At 41.8% G+C, this 19,860-nt stretch overlaps 1 protein-coding gene across 14 annotated transcripts in view; it reads right to left on the reverse strand.

Moving 5' to 3' along the window:
* Nucleotides 1-19,860, reverse strand: part of Asah1 (N-acylsphingosine amidohydrolase 1) — a 56,999-nt gene continuing 37,139 nt past the window's right edge. For all 14 annotated transcript variants that reach the window (XM_017312534.1, XM_017312532.2, XM_017312530.2 and 11 more), the window contains 13 exons: nt 19,608-19,654; nt 14,182-14,272; nt 13,369-13,455; nt 11,249-11,327; nt 8,905-8,979; nt 7,443-7,488; nt 6,286-6,430; nt 5,651-5,705; nt 5,462-5,543; nt 3,085-3,216; nt 2,874-2,997; nt 2,240-2,296; nt 1-1,040 (listed from right to left, as the gene is read on the reverse strand). In XM_017312534.1, coding sequence (XP_017168023.1) covers nt 951-1,040; nt 2,240-2,296; nt 2,874-2,997; nt 3,085-3,216; nt 5,462-5,543; nt 5,651-5,705; nt 6,286-6,430; nt 7,443-7,488; nt 8,905-8,979; nt 11,249-11,327; nt 13,369-13,392 — 909 coding nt within the window. In that variant the 5' untranslated portion in view covers nt 13,393-13,455; nt 14,182-14,272; nt 19,608-19,654 and the 3' untranslated portion in view covers nt 1-950. The remainder of the gene's footprint in view (nt 1,041-2,239; nt 2,297-2,873; nt 2,998-3,084; nt 3,217-5,461; nt 5,544-5,650; nt 5,706-6,285; nt 6,431-7,442; nt 7,489-8,904; nt 8,980-11,248; nt 11,328-13,368; nt 13,456-14,181; nt 14,273-19,607; nt 19,655-19,860) is intronic.

Genomic DNA, 19,860 nt, shown 5'->3' on the forward strand with positions numbered 1-19,860 from the left:
TGCATGACTGCTGACATATCTGACAGTGACTGTTTATTGCGCATCACGACACCGCAGACTGTCCAAAACTAAATGGATACAGTCTGCCACACTGTACAGAATGCTTCACTGTCAACTGTGAAGGTTAGAAAGATGAACAAGTTCTGTTTGCAGTTTTCATAAATACATTGATTTCTGAAAAATATTAATACTATATTGTATGAAAATCTAAAAAAATATGATTAGAAGGAAAAAACATTACATTGATTATACATAAAAGAATTAAAAATAATGAGTTTGTGGGTTTTTGAAGCTAGACTCTTCCTGGGGTTACTGGCAGGCAGAATAACTAGGAAAAAGAGAACACTTATTCTTTTTTAAAAAAATAGTGTTTGTATAATAGTTATTTTATAATCCTCCAAAACACTGTTTCTAGAGTCAGAGGTCTATTGATTGCCCATTAAAATAAGTATCAAATGTCTATCTGAGGTACTCCAGCCAAGCATAGCGACATTGCACTGCTGTCACCACCAGCAAAGGTGAATGGCAGGTTGGTTCTAAGAGAGAACCAGGAAAAGGAAAACTACTGGTGTACAGAAAAACATAAGTATGTAGATTAAAAAAGAAAATGTAACTTTTACATTAATCACACAGGGCGCTGACTCAAACACCATCAGAGAACTTTGATGGGTTCCATGGAGGTCACAGTTACCCTTTCCGCAGTGGCAAAGTGAAATGAACTGGCAATTTCTATGTGGTGTCCCTTAAAGAATTTACCTGTGAGTCGAAGTGATGATGATCATCAGAACAAACAAACAACAAAACAGCCTGTAAACAATGTAACATGATGAGGACAGTCCTGACTAAAGACAAGAGGCCTTGAGCCTTAGCCTATGGAAGGAGACCAGGCACGCTCTCTGCACAACACATCTTCGGGTCTCAGTACGTCCTCAAGGCTGGCCAACGTGTGCTCACCAGCCTATACAAGGGTCTGGGCAATCTCGAAGGTGACTTTCAAATTGACCTTTGGTAACATCCATCAAGGTTGTGAATACAGTCAGCTGAAAAAAAAAGTTATTTTCATTTTAAAGATATTTTCAAGTCTAAGATTTTCTTGTACATATTAGCATTTGTGCCCCCCCGAAAGAATTTGTTTTATAATGATATTTAATAGTAATCATGAACACTTTAAGATTCATTTAACCCTCTCCAGTGTGTAACTGGCAGTCATGGAAAGCTCAAGGATACACTGTGGAGCTTTGAGTATGCTTATCCTAAACCCATTTCCATTACAGTAAAACAAAACAAAACAAAAAAACCCTGTAGGCACACAGTCCAAAGCACACACCATCACCCCCCTGCTCATGCAGACCATACAATGAACCCCATTATGATGCCACATGGGAATACTGTCCAAAGCAGAAATGGTAGGTTGACCAAGGTAAATCAAGGAGACAGTCCCTGTTTAGTTGCGAATGCTAAAGGGAAGAGGACTTTGTTCTAGAAGGCAGAGGCAATGCAGCCTGTTTAGGCAAGAACAAAGAAAATGGGTTAGTCAAGGGCAATGTATCCTGAAATGACCTCTGTACAAAGAATGACTATAAGCAAGTGGGCTGATTAGGTTTCTTGGTTATGGTTCAGGGAAAGATAAAAGGACAGAATAAAGTTATGGAGCCGCCCCACCCTGAAAAGACATAGGGCTGGCTCTACCTGAAACCTCAGTTTGTCTGTCTAGTCAAGCTGTTAGGTGTTAGTTAACAATACAGTGTGTAATTTCTGACACATGGAGAAGTCAAACTAGACTTAGTCCAATGCCATGCAAGCAAAGCTAAGACGACAGAGACAGCATTGCCCAGAGAGAGAGAGAGAGAGAAAGTGAGAGTGTGTGTGTATGCACCCTAACATACACAGCATCCTAACTACATTCCTACAGTGCTGGTTTCAGGCACTTGAAATCGTTTTTTTTTAAAAAGCCAGACCTTAAAGCTGAGAAGGATGGTGCCTGTTTGCAGTCTCAGCACTCAGGAGGCTCAGGCAGAAGGACTACATGTCTGAAGGCAGCCTGGGCTACAAAGTGAGGTCAAGGCTTGACTTTGGGGCACAGAGACTCTGTCTCAAAATATGAGTCGATGAATGAAATAATAACAAACCCGAAATTAGACATAATTACTATGCTCAAAAAGATCTAAGGTAAGAGAGACAACATAGGTGCAAATACTTTCCTGAAAGCTGTACATGTGTTTGTGTGTTGAGGACATACCTTGTTGAGGACAGGTTTTGTTGATAGGACATCATAGATGGTAGCAAAGGAGAGATTCTAAAATACAAAAACAGTTGTGTTCAGTGGGTTAAATACAGGTCTCCTGTAGCATTTACACATACAAATGGGTCATTAAAAATGAAAACATTTAGCTGGGCGTGGTGGCACACGCTTTTAATCCCAAGCACTCAGGAGGCAGAGGCAGGCGGATTTCTGAGCTCGAGGCCAGCCTGGTCTACAAAAGTGGGTTTCAGGACAGCCAGGGCCATACAGAGAAACCCTGTCTCGAAAAAAAAAAAAAAAAAAAAAAAAAAGGAAACATTTTTCAATCTTCCAAAGCCACCTCCCTTGGAGTCACTGCTGGAAACAAAGGTGACTATTCTAATGTATCATTTTTTTTTCTCTCCCCACTTGCTTTGAAATTTATTTAACTTTAAAGAATAGTGCCTGACATTAACTTAAGGAGGAAAAAAATCACAGCAAAAATTCATTCCTTAAGTTTGACAGCAAAAGCTCCATACCGTGTGTCAAGAGAGAGAAATAGGTTTGCAGATTTCTCAAGGTCAAATGAAAGCAGCAGAATAAGACAGTCCTTAATGGGTAGCCTTTTTCTATGTATGACGATGCCGCATACCTTCTGTGTGGTGTGATTTAGACACTTCTTGGCCGGTGTTCTGCGGTCATCAATAAACAAGGTGTTTTTCCACCTGTCATAATTGGTTTGTACCACATACCATCTGCCATGCTTAGGATCAAGTCTAGATATAAAGAGAGAGATTCCCTCTTAGGCTTCACATTGGCCTGGGTTCTTGTTTTTTCTTATTTCCTTTATCAAGGATACTTACTCATAGACATCCAAAGACTCTTTTCTTTCCCGTGTGATCACACAACCCTCTCCAGACTTCTTGCCTCCCAGGATAAAATATACTGGCGCCATTATCTTGGTCTTGGTCAGTGTGTTCTTGGCTTCTTCATAACTATATAGAAACATTTTCAAAGTAAGCAGTTTTATTTGATTGAGTGCTGTGTTTTAGGTGTAGAAACTAAAGGGAAACAGGTATCAGCAGTCCTTTAATCGAGTTATTTAGCTGAATGTGGACAGACGGGGACACACACACACACAGAGCAACAGTTAAAAGTTTTCTGAATGTGCAGTGACCAAAAATTAGTTGTAAATCACATGAATATGAACGAAATCTGAAGCATTTCTGGGGTGCTCTCATGAGTTGCAACTCCCCTACAGCCCTGGTTCTGAATGTGCACTTGATCTGCTCTGGACCTCGGCCCACACTCAGGACAGCAGCTGGAATAAAACGTGCTGTTGAGAATTACTATACCTCCCAGGCTTTCTGCTCATATGTAAGCAATGGCTTAATTATGAAAACCAACCCTTTCAATAATTTTCTACTATGATTCTTCAATTGGAAGTATAAAACTAGTTTATCCTTGAGTTGAATTTCATTCGAGATTTTAAAAGTATTATCATGTGTATGTGTGTGTGCCTGCATGTGTGTATGTGCACATGTGTGTGTGTAGCAGCCATGGAAGAAGGCCTAAGGCCCAAGGAACTGGAGTTGCAGGTGACTGTGAACTGCCATATGGGTGGTGGGAACCAAAGCTGGGACCTCTACACGAACCAGTTCTCTTAACCACTGAGCCATCACTCCAGCCTCTAGGTTTAAAACTATTTTGAGTTGTTGATGAGTTTAATAAAAAATAATGTGAAATGAAATTTGACTAGGGATTATGATAGAACTTCCAAAATGTCATTCTGAACACTGACAATCAACTCTGAAAGATGCTCAGTCAGGTCTTAATTGTTCTTATGAAATAGAAGGTATATCCATGTCATTAGTATGCATATCTGCTTTTGTCTTTAATGGTAAAATACTATGTATACCAAAGAATTGTTTTAAAGTAAATTTACAGTAACTATTTGACATTATATTAAAGCAAGTCTCTGATATGTATAACATATTTTACATACCTATACACATGGGGACAAATAAAGGTTTTTTTTGTTTTTTTTTTTTTTTTAGACAGGGTTTCTCTGTGTATCCCTGGTGGTCTGGAACTCACTCTGTAGACCAGGCTGGCCTCGAACTCAGAAATCCGCCTGCCTCTGCCTCCCAAGTGCTGGGATTAAAGGCGTGCGCCACCACGCCCGGCTATAAAGCATTTTTAGATAAAATGGAGCTTCATGGGAAAGGCTGAGGAAGCAGCTGTCCAAGGACCATGTTTTAAAGACGGGGAGTGAACAGTGATTCTTGGAGGACCAATGCGTTTTGCGTGGGAATTTTAGGAGGACCCCTGATCTGAAGGAGATCTCAAGAGTCACGTGCTAGCTTTTCTGCCCACGCATTTTATTCAACAACAAAGGAAAGGGAAATTTGATTACAGTGGTGTAGAGGAGCCGAGGCAGTGGCTCAGTTGACAGAATACTTGCCTGGCATACACAAAACTCTGGACTCTCCCTATAGATTCACATAAACTCTAGGCTACAGTGGTGTGTCTGTTAATCCTCACACTTGGAAAATAGAGGCCTAAGGATCAGGAGTTCAAGGTCATCACTGGCTATAGAGTGAGTTGGAGACCAGGTCTGAATAAATTAAATCCTGCCTCAAGAAAACAACAAAAGGACACACACACCACAAGACTGGAGAACAGTTTCTGAAACACAGGGAGCAGTAACTTTGAAAATAAGGACTATTAAGGAGAGGAGTGGATAATAAGGAAGACAACCAACTTCTATTCCCTGGAAAGTATTAAAAACTAAGATCAATGCTTATTTAGTCCAATCATGTGGACTTAATATGTGCTAAGGACAATTTGGTATTATTCAACACATAAATAGACTGCAACTTCTAGGTTATTATGTACTACAATTTATATTTTACTCTTTCCATGACAAGAAACAATGTATTACCATCTTATAAAGATTTTACTGAATAGCATTTCCTATGTACATGGTGTAATTTTTTGGAATAAATTTTTTGGATATCTTTCCTAGTATTGATATCTCTAATATTTCTAAATAATCCAATTCATTACTTTGGTAAGAGACCACACAGAAAACAGGAATGATTTCATGTAAATGTCAAAGACTCACCTAAGAAATGCACAACAGTTCCACAATGGATGTGAAACTGGGACTTGGCAAATATTGTTATATTTTAATAAGTTATAACAGATATTTGGTAATAAGGCAACAAATCACTTCACCTTGTGGTGTTTTCCAGAACTGATCGAGTGATAAACCCTACCCACTGGGCATCTTTCCTTCCGAACATCCATTCTAGGATACCTAGAAGAGAGGAAATGCAGACAGTGTCACAGGCCTGAGGAGGTTAGACTACTGCCCTCCCTTCCAAAGACTGAGATTCCCATTGCATTTCCATGCATTCCACTCACCCAGATAACCACCATTTATACTGAAACGTTCATTTAGTGAAAGACTGAACAGTCCCTGAGAAAGACAAAGCAGTGCGGTCAGAAATGTCAGTGTGCTCCGGAAGGCCCCATCTCTGCACCAGGACAGCTGTATACAATGACCTAAACTGTCTACTGGGGACTGTGATATGAGTTAGGGAATTAATGGCCACACATTTAAAGAAATGAAAAGCAAAGTCATGAACTGACCATGACTTACGTAAGTGAACAAGAGACCCACGCCTGACACCCACTTCTACTCTGAGACCTTGAGAGCCAGTCACATGCTCTGTATCCTCAACAGACACAGGATCCTTTCTACTTTTCTGTGGTGTGAAGTCTCAGAGTTAGAAAAGTGATAAGGACAAGGGAATAAAGTAGGGCTTCAAACTCTCCATCTGCTGAGACAGGTCTCAGTGTGTAGCCCTGGCTGGTCTGGGCACCACTATGTAGACCAGACTGGCCTTAAACTCACTGACACCTGCCTCCAAAGTGTTAGAACTGAAGAAGCATGCCACCATGCCTACCTTCATATTCTGTTTTTGTCCTCATTTTCTTAGACTCCCAGACAGTAAAACCAGGACACAAAACTGTTTATAAAGTTACATATTTCTTACTGGTTTGAATCCTGTCAACATGCCCACATATCCAACAAAACTTGTAGCCTTGAAAACAGTCTTATTGTTTCTTTGGAAGTCCAAATTCACTGTTAAGGGCTTTAATTCTTCTGTGACAACCCAAGTGTTATTATTTATATTCCACCTAAAAAAGATAAATGTTGCTGACATTGAAGACAAAGACGAAGGTGAGAGTCCAGCATTACATAGATGCATGTTTGTCACTGAGTCTTAGTATGGAATCCAAGATGGCTTCAAACTTGTAATCCTCCTGCCTCAACCTTCCAAGGGCCAGAGTTGCAGGTCTGAGATGCTATGTCTGGTTACAGGAGCTTCTTCTAGCTGGTCACTTAGGATCAACCTTAACAGAGCCTTGAGTGTACTATGGTGGATTTGAAATGTTACAGGCCCAGTCCTCAGTGAACTGATGTTCAGAGGTAAGGCTTTAGGGAGTGATTAGATTAATCTACTGATGGGTTAATAAGCTGAGAGATTATTGGGAGATAATGCCAACTTAGGAGCTGGGTCCCGTATGAAGGAAGCAGGGTCCTGGATGGATACCCTCGGATGTATACCCTCGGAGGCTACACTGTCTTTACTGCACTCCTCTCTCGACGAGGTAAACAGCCTCCTCTGATACCTGCTCCAACCAACACGATGCTCTGAGGCCTTATTAGCCTTAGAAACAGAAGAGCCAGCTGACCATGGACTGAAACCTATGAACTGTAAGCCAGAATAAACATTTCTTCATCCAAAAACAGGGTGGCTTCATCCTTTTTCCAGGGGCTAAAACTTGATGCTCAGAAAAGCTGACTAATTCTGGTCACATCAACAGCGAGACCTAGATTCAGATGACGATCTCTATTAGAAAGCCATCATGTTTTCATAAAGGCCGAGATGGCAGACTTCAGCAATAAATGAAAATAAGGATCTGCGCCCTCAAGCATGGTCCAAATTCCTGTCCACTGCGTGCAACTCTTGCGATACGCCTCCTAAGTGACTGAGACGCCCCAGGTGCCTGCCTTTCTAACACTAAGGAATCCCGTCATCCTCACCCACGGCTCTCCTCTGCGCATGAGGGGCGTTTACTTTTCATCAAGGTAATTCTATCATCTACTCTTCTAAGGTAGTAAAAGTAGGTCAAGTTGCTTACTTACCCAAGAAATATTCCAAAATCCATGTTTCTCCCATGTAGTAAATGACCTTTTAAGAAGAAAGTGAGAGAGACATGAATCCACAGTTAAAATACAATGGATTCTTAATACATGGACATAGGCAGCTGTGAATATTCACATTCAAAACTGTTTTACCAAGCAATGTATAATAATTAAGAACCCTGGCTGCCAGGAAAAAGCCTTAACAAGTTCAAACTGGTGTTACAAGCACACGTTAGATATCACAGTATCTAAAATCTGACTCAGATATGGAAACAAATCAATGGTTATTCCTTGAACAACTGCAAAGCAATTCTGCCAGGACATAACCTCATAATACGACTTACCCAGTTCCTTGATTGCCACCTACAAATGGACATCTCAAGTCTTAGGTGTAAGTCAATAGCCAGGGTCATGTGTCTTGGTGTCCAGCCAGGAAAATCTAGGAAAGTGAAGCTCTCACACACAGTGCTTGCTGACTAAGAAACTATGAGAGTGTTTGTTCTGGGACTCCAGAAAAACCTCTGTCACTGCCTGAGGTGGCTTGGATGAGAATGGCCTCCACAGGCCCAAGTATTTGGATGCTTAGTCATCAGGGAGTGGCACTATTTGAGAAGTATTAGGTGTGGCCTTGTTGGCGGAAGTGTGTCATTGGGGATGGGCTTTGAGTTTTCAAAAAGCCCGCACCAAGGCCAGGTTCCTGTTCTCCCCCCTCCCTTCGGCCTAGAGATCAGTGAGGCTCTCAGGGGTTTGTTTCTCCAGCACCATGGCTTCCTGCCTGCTGCTAAGCATGATGATGATAATGGACTAAGCCTCTGAAAGCAGAAACAAGTCCCAATTAAATATTTATTTCATAAGAGCTATCTTGGCCATGGTCTTTTCACAGATTGAATAGTGACCAAGACACTGCCTCAGCGCGGGTAGCAGAGGCCCCTGGTGAACACTTCCTTCTACTCAGTTATACAGGTGGGGATAAAGGGACTATGCAGATATGCAGAAAACACAAAAGTTTCTGAGGGGCTGGAGGCATGCCTCGGTGGTTAAGGGCACGTGCTGCTCTTAGTGACAGCACAGGTTTAGTTCCCAGCAGGCACTTGGCAGTTTGTAAGTGTCTGTAGCTGCAGTTGGGAGGGATCAGATGCCCTCTGCAGCCTCCTGGAGTGCCAGACATGCGCATGGTACACAGTCAACACATTAAAGCAAACACTCAGACACTTAACATGATCTCTTTTACAAAGAATGCTTCTGGTCTAGAACACTTCTTCCACATTTTCCACGTCTCATTTAAAGTTTAATAAGCATTATAGTAATCTTAAAATAAGACTAATTTTCAATGCACTTATAAGAATTTACCAGGATATACTAAATGATATATAACAGACACACAATTGAAATAGCAAGCCTACTTAGCACATGTTCTAACTTATTCTAAAAAGTACATTGTATGATGTTCTCTGCAGATTACCTTTCTCATCTTCAGTTATGATTGATGTACACATGGTAAACAATTCATAGAAAATGTTGAATGAAATAATCTCTCCTGTGGGGGAGAAAAACCAGGGAAAGGTTTTGCTGATGTTAACAACCATGACATTAAAGGAAAACGCCATTCACCTTTGAATCTGAAGGTGTGCGGCATGCTTCTGTCTTGTTAAATGCTAACATTCTGTGCTTAGCCTGCATTTTGACCTCAGCCTAGCTTATTCTCAGTTTATTTATGTTTTGATGAATCTCAGTATTATCATGAACTATTAATCTATTTTTCTCTAGAGTTATTTATATTTGGTAATTACTTGTGATAACTCTTTATATAAGACTTTCTTCTCATGTAGATGACAAGTATATATTTCCAGTATTTTATTTTTTAAAATTGTTTTTCAGTTAGATTTTGCTGTTGTTGCTTTTGGTTTTTTGTTTGTTTGTTTGTTTGTGTTTGTTTTGTTTTGAGACAGGGTTTCTCTGTGTAGCCCTGGCTGCCCTGGAACTCACTCACTCTGTAAACCAGGCTAGCTCAAACTCAGAGATCGGCTTCCTCTGCCTCCCAAGTACTGGGATTAATGGTGTGTGCCACCATGACCCAGACGTTGTAATATTTTTGTGTTTATTTAAATGTGCATTTATTCACGTGTGCACATACATGTGTTTGTGTGTGTAAGTTTGGCATGGTGTAGCTGGGCAGAGGTGGCGCACGCCTGTAATCCCAGCACTTGGGAGGCAGAGGCAAGCTGATTTCTGAGTTCGAGGCCAGCCTGGTCCACAGAGTGAGTTCCAGGACAGCCAGGGCTACACAGAGAAACCCTGTCTCAAAAAAAAAAAAAAAAAAAAAAGGTTTGGCATGGCGTACATGTGGTGGTGAGAAGAAAACTGTAGATCCCAGGAATCTAGAACTCGGGTTGTAAGGCCTAATCAACACGCCCCTGTACTTGCTGATCCAGCTTGCTGCCCCTTGAAACACACTGTTTAGTGCAGCAAAACAAACAAACAAAAGCACTAGCCAGCTCTGTTGAGAAACAACAGAAAATGTCCATCAGTTCTCTCGTGAAAGCACTGCGGGTGTCAGAAAACGCCGACTCAATCGCTTTGGTTGCTTTTAGGTGAGTGAGCAAAACCTTTGCCAATAAATGACTTAAACTGAAAAACTGAAAGTACAAACTTTTGAGAGCTGGGCGAGGCTGTGCATGCCCAGAACCCCAGTACCCCTGAAGCAGGAGCAGGGCCTGAAGCTGAGGCCAGCCGGGCTACACAGCAGTGACTTAAAAAGGAAGGTGGAACCAAGAAAATAGAAATTAATAGCCCCCAAATATCACTACCTAAGAATAATGAATTATATATAAGATCTTTTCTCCCAAAATTAAAAAGAAATAATGTCTTTGAGAAATCAATACTTAAGCAAAGGTTGACATTAAACTATATTCACGATATTCTAATTTCATTCAGAACACTGATGGTCAGGGGCAGGCCGACCCTGAGGCACATAGGAGTAAAGCAGGCCAGCATGGCCAGCAGGAGGCCGAAGGTGACGGGGTAAAGCTGCCTCAGTTCCTGAGCTCACACGGGACCCACACACACAAAGGTAACAGCCCAGAAGAGAGTTCGCAGGCAGAACCACCTGACTAGGTCAGAGATACCACTGTGACACATGGAGGGAAGAGAGGAAGAAAACTTGACTAGTGTTTTGCCCTTCCCCAAAATTGAGGAAAATAAAAAAAGTCAAACTGACAGAAAGTCAGTAACTCATCAGGAGAACGTAGTGTCCATGTGAGAACGTTTAATTTCTCATGCTGTGCTGCCAATAATTCTGCTCATGTTAGCAAACTGCCTTGGGGGATTTACAAGGCTGAGTACCTCACTAGCTACCCTGTGACTCAAAAGTTCAGTTCAAGAGAAATCACTGTGTGTCTCCATTAGAGAAACACGCACAGGAATGCACTCGCGCACATCAACAACAGCCCCACTATTAGTGATCAAAGTCCGAAGAGCAACCATCTCGTCAAGAGCCTGGACCGCCATGGTGAAGAGAGCCCTGCAGCCATGCTCAGCCTTGTTCTTAGCGTGGTGAAGGCAGACCAGGGTAACCTGTGGAGGACACAGTGTCTGTGAAGGGGCAGATGAAGCATTCTGGAGGACTGGAGTGTGCTTCACCTTCTATGATGAAATGTGCAAGCATGGAACCTGGGTAAACCTCCGATGAGCTGCTTATAATTAGGGTTTGTGCATTTCATTATATGTACTGCATTTGCATCCGACTTCAACGCAATTATGTCACAGGGTTTTATTAAATGCTTTAAGCATTGCAAGGTGTACGTTACCTAGAGGAATCCCAGTAACATCTGCAATTCCCCTCATTTCCTCTCCAAAAGGGTCAGGAAGGCTGCCAATCATACCAGGCTAAAAAGAAAGAAACCAATGAACACTGAACTTAAACATATGCTTTGCAATCTGGCTCTCTGATTAGAACTCTTTTAGCATAAGTTATTTTTAAATCATTATGTCATGTATTTCTAAAAGAGTCTATATAATGTTTGGTGTTGGACTCCTACAAAACCTGTGATTCTTAGATTTTTTGTTTCCCTCCTGATCTTTGGCCCAGTCCCCAGACAGAAGGGGACTGGAGTCGTTCTACCTGCATGACTTTAGGTGATCCACTATCTCGATCAACACAATGAGCCAAGTTTTGCTTCTTCACTCTTTAGCAACTGGCAACACCCAGCAACAAACGCATAGTATTCTACCATTTTACAACACTGGCTGTCATTGTTAATGGCTTCTCCTAAGTTGAACAGTTGTCTTCAATGAGCAAACAACACATGAGCAAATTCAGTGATGGACACTGTATCGTACTCTCCACCTCAGCTAAGCACAAACACTGAGAGCACAATTTATATTCTCCCGCTAAGAAGGTGTGGTTAAAAGTCTCTTTGTTACTTTATTTGCTTACTTATTTTGTGTAGGGGGAATATGCATACACATGTCATAAGGCGTATGGGAGTCAGAGGACATCTTGCAGGTGCTGCTTTGCTCTTTCTACTCTGAAGGTTCTGGTGATGGACCTCGGGTCATCTGGCTTGGCACTGAGCTATCTCGCTGCTCCGATATCCTGTTTTCACCATCGGCATAAGGTGACCTCACATCAGTGGGAGGTAAATGTCCCAGCCAATTTAACAACTACGGCTTATTGACAAAGGTTCAGCAGGACATTTACAGAGTGATATGCCATAGTCCTCACAGCCACCATATGAAGTAAGTATTATTCCTAAATATTATCCTTTGAACCAGGAAAGTAACATTTCATAGGGACATGACTGCTGCATCCTTAGAATGCAGTAATTTCAAGGCATCAAAACCTGCACCACAGATTTTAAACCATGGCATTACAAACCGCCCTGCTGCCTCCCTACTGACATTCGGAGTAGAGGAGGGTTTAGGTACTGGGCACGTGAGAACTCACTCACCTCCTTTTAGTTCCTACCAATGTTTATTCTGGGTGAATCTGTCCCTTTAACGCATTTGATAACTTTAATGGAGAGGTGAGAACATAAGCCTGGCCCAGCAGGTCATAGGGAGGGGCGCCTGCTTTGCTCATCCAGTCTCTAGGAGTAGGGCTTTCAACTAGGGTTTTCCAGTTCTGTCCTGGAGGAGATGGCAATGTCTCATGATTGTCTTGGTGGTTACAACCAAAGAAGAAAGCAGTGGGTAGAGCCCAGACTTGCAGCTAAGAGTATTAATTCCTGAAGCCATCAGTTCTCTGAATCTGCTCCAGAGCCTTCCGGCCTCTCTATGACCTGCCCTTGCAGCAGAATCTGAAAGATGATGAGGACACCTTGGGAGGTTTGGGGCCAGTCCTTTGATGTTCATCGGTACCACCTATATTTAACAGGTATTGTGAAATGCAGTCTTCCTGTAGGACTCGGGGTCAGGGAAGGAAATGACTTAGTGATTGCCTAGCTACAAGAAACATTCAGCATAATTGAGTGTCAAGGGTCACAGATACCAATGGACTCCACAGAATACACAGTTAGCCTGAACATGTCATTTTATCTTTATTTAGAGAAATCTATGAGTTTCTTGATTTACTTGTAACTTGAGTTAATTTAAGGTCTAAGTTTTTCTTTCTCATGCTAAGATCAAATCTGGGGCTTCCAACATAGTTTATGATGGTGTCCCATCATTGAGCTATATATACTCTCAAGGGGAAAGAAACTCAGTTTTCAGTAGTGTGACTATACACCAAACTATAATATGAGCTCAAAATTTCATGCTCCTGATGAAATTTGTGTATTTTCCCATTGCTGTGAGAACTAGGGGTAGACCCACGTAGGGCCTGAGGTTGCTGCTTCAATGTTTCTCCACCTAAGCATGTATTTTAAAACTCTATGTCCATGTGTTTATATATGTATCCTTAAAATTAATTGAATAAATTATTTCTTACCAGCTTTTGATCCACCATCTTCATTAGTTTTCCACTTGGCACAAATGTATTCACTAAACTCGTTATGGAATTCACTAAAATCCTCAACTGAAAAATAAATAAAACACTAAAAATACATAAGTACTGCGATTTAAGATTCATATTGCTGTCATAAAAACAATTTAGATCTGACTTATTCAAAATATGTAATAAAATAGCACAGTTTGAAAGTATTTTCAATGAATTTATGAACACAATTTTCTCTTTAAAGTAGCATTGCTTCTCAATCATTCAGATGAAGGAAGATAGTACAAAGGGAAGGAGAGACCAATTCTATGTCCCAAATTACAAAAAGCTACAGGGAAATGATGTTTTCCTCTATCAATTACTATACATAGTGGAAGAAAATCAAATATATGCCTTTAACTTTCAGTAGTAATTTTAAAGAAGATTATTTTTATTTTATATGTATGAGTAGTACGTATATATACCATGTTCATGCCTCATGTCAAACAAGGCCAAACAACTCCACTGAACTAGAATTACAGGTGACTGAGAGCTATCCTATGATCCTGAGTGTCCTCAAGTGCTCTCAAATGACAACCCATCTTTTATCTTCCCTAGTAGTATTTTTGAGACTATAGCAGAGGGTACTTTGAAACTCATTATGTAGACCAGGCTGGCCCCTAAGCACCTAACACTTGGTCTGCCACAGTCCTCCCAAGTGCTTGGATTATGGTGTGGGCTTCCATATGCAACTTAGAAAGTAGTTTTTAAAAAGCAGAATTATATTTCATAAAGTCAGAACAAGAAGAGTTAACATTTATAACATACCGCTGGTGCCTTTTGAGCCAATAATTCATGCCATCTTTTGTAGGGTGGTAAATCAAGATTTATGGTGTGCCACGGAACTGGTCCTCTATAGCTGCAATGAGAGGGCAACATCTTGAAATAAAGAAGTGCCTTTCAGGAGGGTTATAGAGCTGAAAGGATGGACCAGACACACAGGCACAGCAACAGCATGGAAGCTGGCTACTCAAAGCAAAATCTGCAAAGAAGTCAGGGTTTGCACGCAGTGCTTCAGCCCTCTTTTGTACACACAATTTGAAATAAACTCAGAAATCACAGAATACAATTCTACATTCTGAGCCTGCCATAGGAGTCGCAGTACTCAAGAGTGCTGGGCTACACTGTGACACCCTGGCTCCAACGTCCCCCGTCCCCTGCCCAAAATACCAAACTAGCAAACAAACAAACAAACAAAAAACAATTATAGCTACTAGGTCTGGAAGGTTAATATGACTTGCTAATATGTGAGTCAACTGTGGCTCGGGGGCTATAACTTAAAATACTGCTGACAGAAAATACTTGCTTTTGTTTTTTTCCTAAATATCTGTAACAATTTAGTCTAGGCCCAGAACTCTAGACCATCTAGACACTAGGACCCTTCAGCACTTGGTTTTCTAGTCTGGAATGCTTTGTCAGTCAGTCTAACACTATTGGCAAATTGTTCTCTTCTTACGGCTTCAGTGACGTCACCTTGTTTTTTGTTTTTTTTATTATGTATTTTCCTCAATTACATTTTCAATGCTATCCCAAAAGTCCCCCATACCCACCCCCCCAATCCCCTACCCACCCACTCCCACTTTTTGGCCCTGGCGTTCCCCTGTACTGGGGCATATACAGTTTGCGTGCCCAATGGGCCTCTCTTTGCAGTGATGGCCGACTAGGCCATCTTTTGATACACATGCAGCTAGAGTCAAGAGCTCCAGGGTACTGGTTAGTTCATATTGTTTTTCCACCTATAGGGTTGCAGTTCCCTTTAGTTCCTTGGGTACTTTCTCTAGCTCCTCCATTGGGGGCCCTGTGATCCATCCATTAGCTGACTGTGAGCATCCACTTTTGTGTTTGCTAGGCCCCGGCATAGTCTCACAAGAGAGAGCTATATCTGGGTCCTTTCAGCAAAATCTTGCTAGTGTATGCAATGGTGTCAGCGTTTGGAGGCTGATTATGGGATGGATCCCTGCATATGGCAATCACTAGATGGTCCATCCTTTCGTCACAGCTCCAAATTTTGTCTCTGTAACTCCTTCCATGGGTGTTTTGTTCCCATTTCTAAGAAAGGGTAAAGTGTCCACACTTTGGTCTTCGTTCTTCTTGAATTTCATGCATTTAGCAAATTGTATCTTATATCTTGGGTATCCTAAGTTTCTGGGCTAATATCCACTTATCAGTGATTACATATTGTGTGAGTTCCTTTGTGATTGGGTTAGTGAGGTCACCTGTAAGCCCAGAGTGGTAACAATACAAGCTTCCCAAGATGGCCTCTGGTTCTCCAAGGCCAGCCCATCTTCCCCAGTGCTCCTGTACACTCTTGCCTGTCTAATCTGCCACCAACATTCTCGACTTCCTACTCACACACTCAGCAATCCCTGCTATGGGGTGAAGTGATGTCCACCCATTAGTAATGGATGGCTATACTCCGGGTGTACTAACCCTACAGTTGCTTCTACTGCTATTGCACCTTCATTGTCTGACCCATTTGGGGAGCTGGGGTTGAGACAAGGTCTCATGCTGCCCCGGTTGGCCTTCATCTTACTATGTAGTCAAGGATGGCCTTGAATTCAGGAACCTCAAATCCTCCTGGCTCTGACCAAGTGCCGGGATCACAGGCATGTGCCGCCACACCAGGCCTTTTTCATACTTTTGAACAAACTGAAATAGGTTTCAGGGGTGTGGCATTCAATGATTTATTAGATTAAAAGCTAAATCGGAAAACATCCATCACTTGAGCCATTTATTACTTTGAGAAAAGCATAGGGTACCTACTGATATGTGGTGCAGGGCTACCTGGCTCTTTTTTTGTTGTTTTTTTTTTGTTTGTTTGTTTTTTCGAGACAGGGTTTCTCTGTATAGCCCTTGCTGTCCTGGAACTCACTTTGTAGACCAGGCTGGCCTCGAACTCAGAAATCCGCCTGCCTCTGCCTCCTGCGTGCTGGGATTAAAGGCGTGCGCCACCACACCCGGCGCTACCTGGCTCTTAACAGATCATCTAACCTTATATTTATAGCCAGGGATGGGTTATTTCCTGACAGGCATTTACTGGGACACTCTGTATACTTTACTACTATGATATGTGGGTTTTTAAATAAAGTTGCTGAGCTTGGGATCCAGGTATATGTGTAAGGGTTTATGAAATTGCTAGCCAGTACCCATTTGCGTTATGATTTAGATGCAGAGAGAAATGCACTCAATTTTGGAAATATACGTTTAAACCAAACTACAATGAATGAATTTCGTTGTTCTTTTCAAGTTCCTTAGCTCCTTAGAAGTTGATATTGCATGAAGACTGGAGTCTTTGGGGTGGGGTGGGGTGGGGGACCTTTTCATTATGACAATTCTTTTTCCTCCTTCTTTTTTTAAACTAATCATATTCCTTATGCAAACTTGTGTCCCACAGTTTAGTAATCTGGTGCCCCATTTATAGAGAGATGGAGTTACACCTTTCCTCCCCCCAAGCTGGGCATTTGGATTTCCATGTCTAGTTGCAGTAACGAAGTGCTGAGCTCTTGAAGTGATGCCTGACGGTGGCTGGTGCTTTACCTATGAATTCCAACCAGCCCCTCCTTCTTGTATCTAACAGAACCAGTGCAATCCGAGCGCCTTCCATAAACTCCTGAGTCATCTTCAGTTGAGTATAGGACAGGCCGAAGCATTTGACAGAGGAAACAGAGAGGTTGAGAAAATTATCAGAGAAGATCTAACTTTTGTGGGACTAAGAAGACAGGAAACCCTGATAATAAAACCTCCACTAATCAGAATTTTTTGAGAACTGCTTTAAGAAAGATCTGATTAAGAAAGTTGTTCTAATAATTAAAACTTAATTTAATCTTATAGTTTCTCACATAAGATATCTTTTCTAAGATATTCTTTTATTTAAAAACTGTACCTCTACTTCCTATAGACACAGGAGGTGTCTCCTTTATGAGGGCAGTGGAGAGTCCATGAGATGTGTAGACAGTCCTTGGCATTAGAGCAATAGAGATTTCCATATAGGTTCTGCTACATCACCATACACAGTGTAACTACCATGTCCATGTGAGTCTCAGCAGTTGCTAAGCCCGGTCACTGCACTCGTAATGATATCATCGGAACCCTCCTGGCTTTCCAGGTGGCTTGTAAACTAGCCCGAGTGACACAATGCACATGTGTACAAATAGAGAGCAGGTGCAAAGCAGCTAACGAGCAGCAAAAGAAATGCTTAATGGGACTCCAGTGGCTGCAGGGTGATGTGGCTGTCAGTTCCTGAACATCTGCATTGATGTGACTGGTCTGGCCAGACGAACAGGTGTCCCTTGCCTCTTTCCTCCCTCACATTTGCTGCTGCATGCCACCAAGATATCCATGCATTTGGTTGAAAAGGATGACCTCATAGGACTGTGAAAACACTCATTAATTAAAGGTCCACGAATGTCACCCTTATCTCCCAGATCTCAAGAGCTGCTGCTGTACAGTTCAGACAAGAAAAGGTTAGGAATAGGGCAGAGGATTTCAGTGTGGAAGGATGAGATAGTGAAACGGAGAGAAATCACTGCAAAGAGAGGCCCATTGGACACGCAAACTGTATATGCCCCAGTACGGGGGAACGCCAGAGCCAAAAAATGGGAATGGGGGGGGGGGTAGGGAAGTGGGGGGGAGGGCACGGGGGACTTTTGGAATAGCATTCTAAATGTAATTGAGGAAAATACGTAATAATAAAAAATATTTTAAAAAAATAGCAAGCAAAGAGAAAAACCACATACAGTATCTAGGTATGGACATGTGCACACACATACACACATACACACACACATACACACACACAGACACACACATACATACATACACACACATACATACATACACACACACACATACACAGAGAGAGTAGAAAATTGTATTATGTTTAGTCAGGGAAGGTTTACAGTTTATAATAAAATGTAGTCTCAGATATATAGAAAATACATTTTAAAAGACAGTAGGGGAAAACTGCCTTTAGTAGAGAAAGTACTCATTAAATGCTCAGTGAACTGGGCAGTAAGACCAGCCAGGAGACACACTCAGGAAGGCAATGAAGGCCAAGATCACATCAGTAGTGATGGAGAAGACCTTTCCTGAAGCTGGACTCCTAAATCTTCACACTAGGGGAGGGAATAGAAGGAAGTTGGGTAATCACAGTCCTCTTAACCAACAGCCACTGACGCTCAATCAGTGGGAATTGGCAGAGTGTAAGGTTCTACTTTACTATAAACAATATCACTTTGTCGCTTGAAACGTGGTATTCCCTATGCCCAGACCACTGCATAAACCATCCTGCCTAAGCCTACATGGCTCCAAGGCAGTTTATAATGTAATCCAAAGGTCAGAACACTACATGAACAAACAACACAACAGATACGAGCAGTTAATGAGCATCAGCAATGCTCTAAGGGATGGACACAGGGTGACACTCAGCTCCCAAGAGTGCTGGCAGAGGTTACGTACAATACATGGATTAGGAAAAGGGCCAGTGGGAACTTGTAACAATACATAACCCATAAGTCTTCGCTGCACTCTGCTTCTTCCACCCTAGGAGTGTGCTTGCAGGAAGAGGGAAGACCAGAGGCCAAAGACAGCTCTCCCCTACACCTTTCCTTCCTTCTTCCTGCGTGCTGTCCCCTCTGGGCCTCTCGCCTGGAACTGCATATTTCCAAGGCTTACTCCATCACTAATATTTGGAAAGATGAAAATGTGAACTAAAAATGTTAGACTAAAATAAAATGTAGCTTCAGTCTTTGTCTTATGGTTTTTGATCTTCTTTTGCCTGAAAACTTTATCAAGTTAAGGTTTGTTTCTTGACTCTTTCACACACAGGTTCCTTTATATGTTCCAATGTAGTCTGAGGGCTTATAGGCAGGCACCACAGAGTATCACCGCTCAGTAGGTGTGATACAAGCTGTCTGTCATAGAGCAAAAACGTTCCTTAGGAGATAGAATTGTTTGTCGATGCGTAGGTATTCTTCGCTTTCTTACTAGTTTCAGGGGCAAGAAATAAACATCTAAATCATATTACCTTCATTTCTGCCTTAGCCATATACATAAGACACACACATAAGGAAACCAAGCCTCTCTCCAGATGGAAGACATGGCCTCGGTTTCTTTTCCTGCTATAATTACTAGAAGACTATTATAAAGAACAGCATGCACACAGGATAATGGTTTAATTATCTGCGCTCACTCACGTTGGTCCAGAAGGAGGATACGTTGATTTTCTGCAATCTTCTGTCCACTAAAAAACAGAGAAAAATAAAAATTTCACAAAATTGTAAATGCTTTCCAGTTGAAGCAACCTTTTAAAGATTTATTTATTTATTATGTGTAAGTACACTGTAGCTGTCCTCAGACACTCCAGAAGAGGGCGTCAGATCTCGTTAAGGATGGTTGTGAGCCACCATGTGGGTGCTGGGATTTGAGCTCAGGACCTTTGGAAGAGCA

This window comes from Mus musculus, chromosome 8, assembly GCF_000001635.26.
Source record: "Mus musculus strain C57BL/6J chromosome 8, GRCm38.p6 C57BL/6J".
NCBI classification, from domain to species: Eukaryota; Metazoa; Chordata; class Mammalia; order Rodentia; family Muridae; genus Mus; species Mus musculus.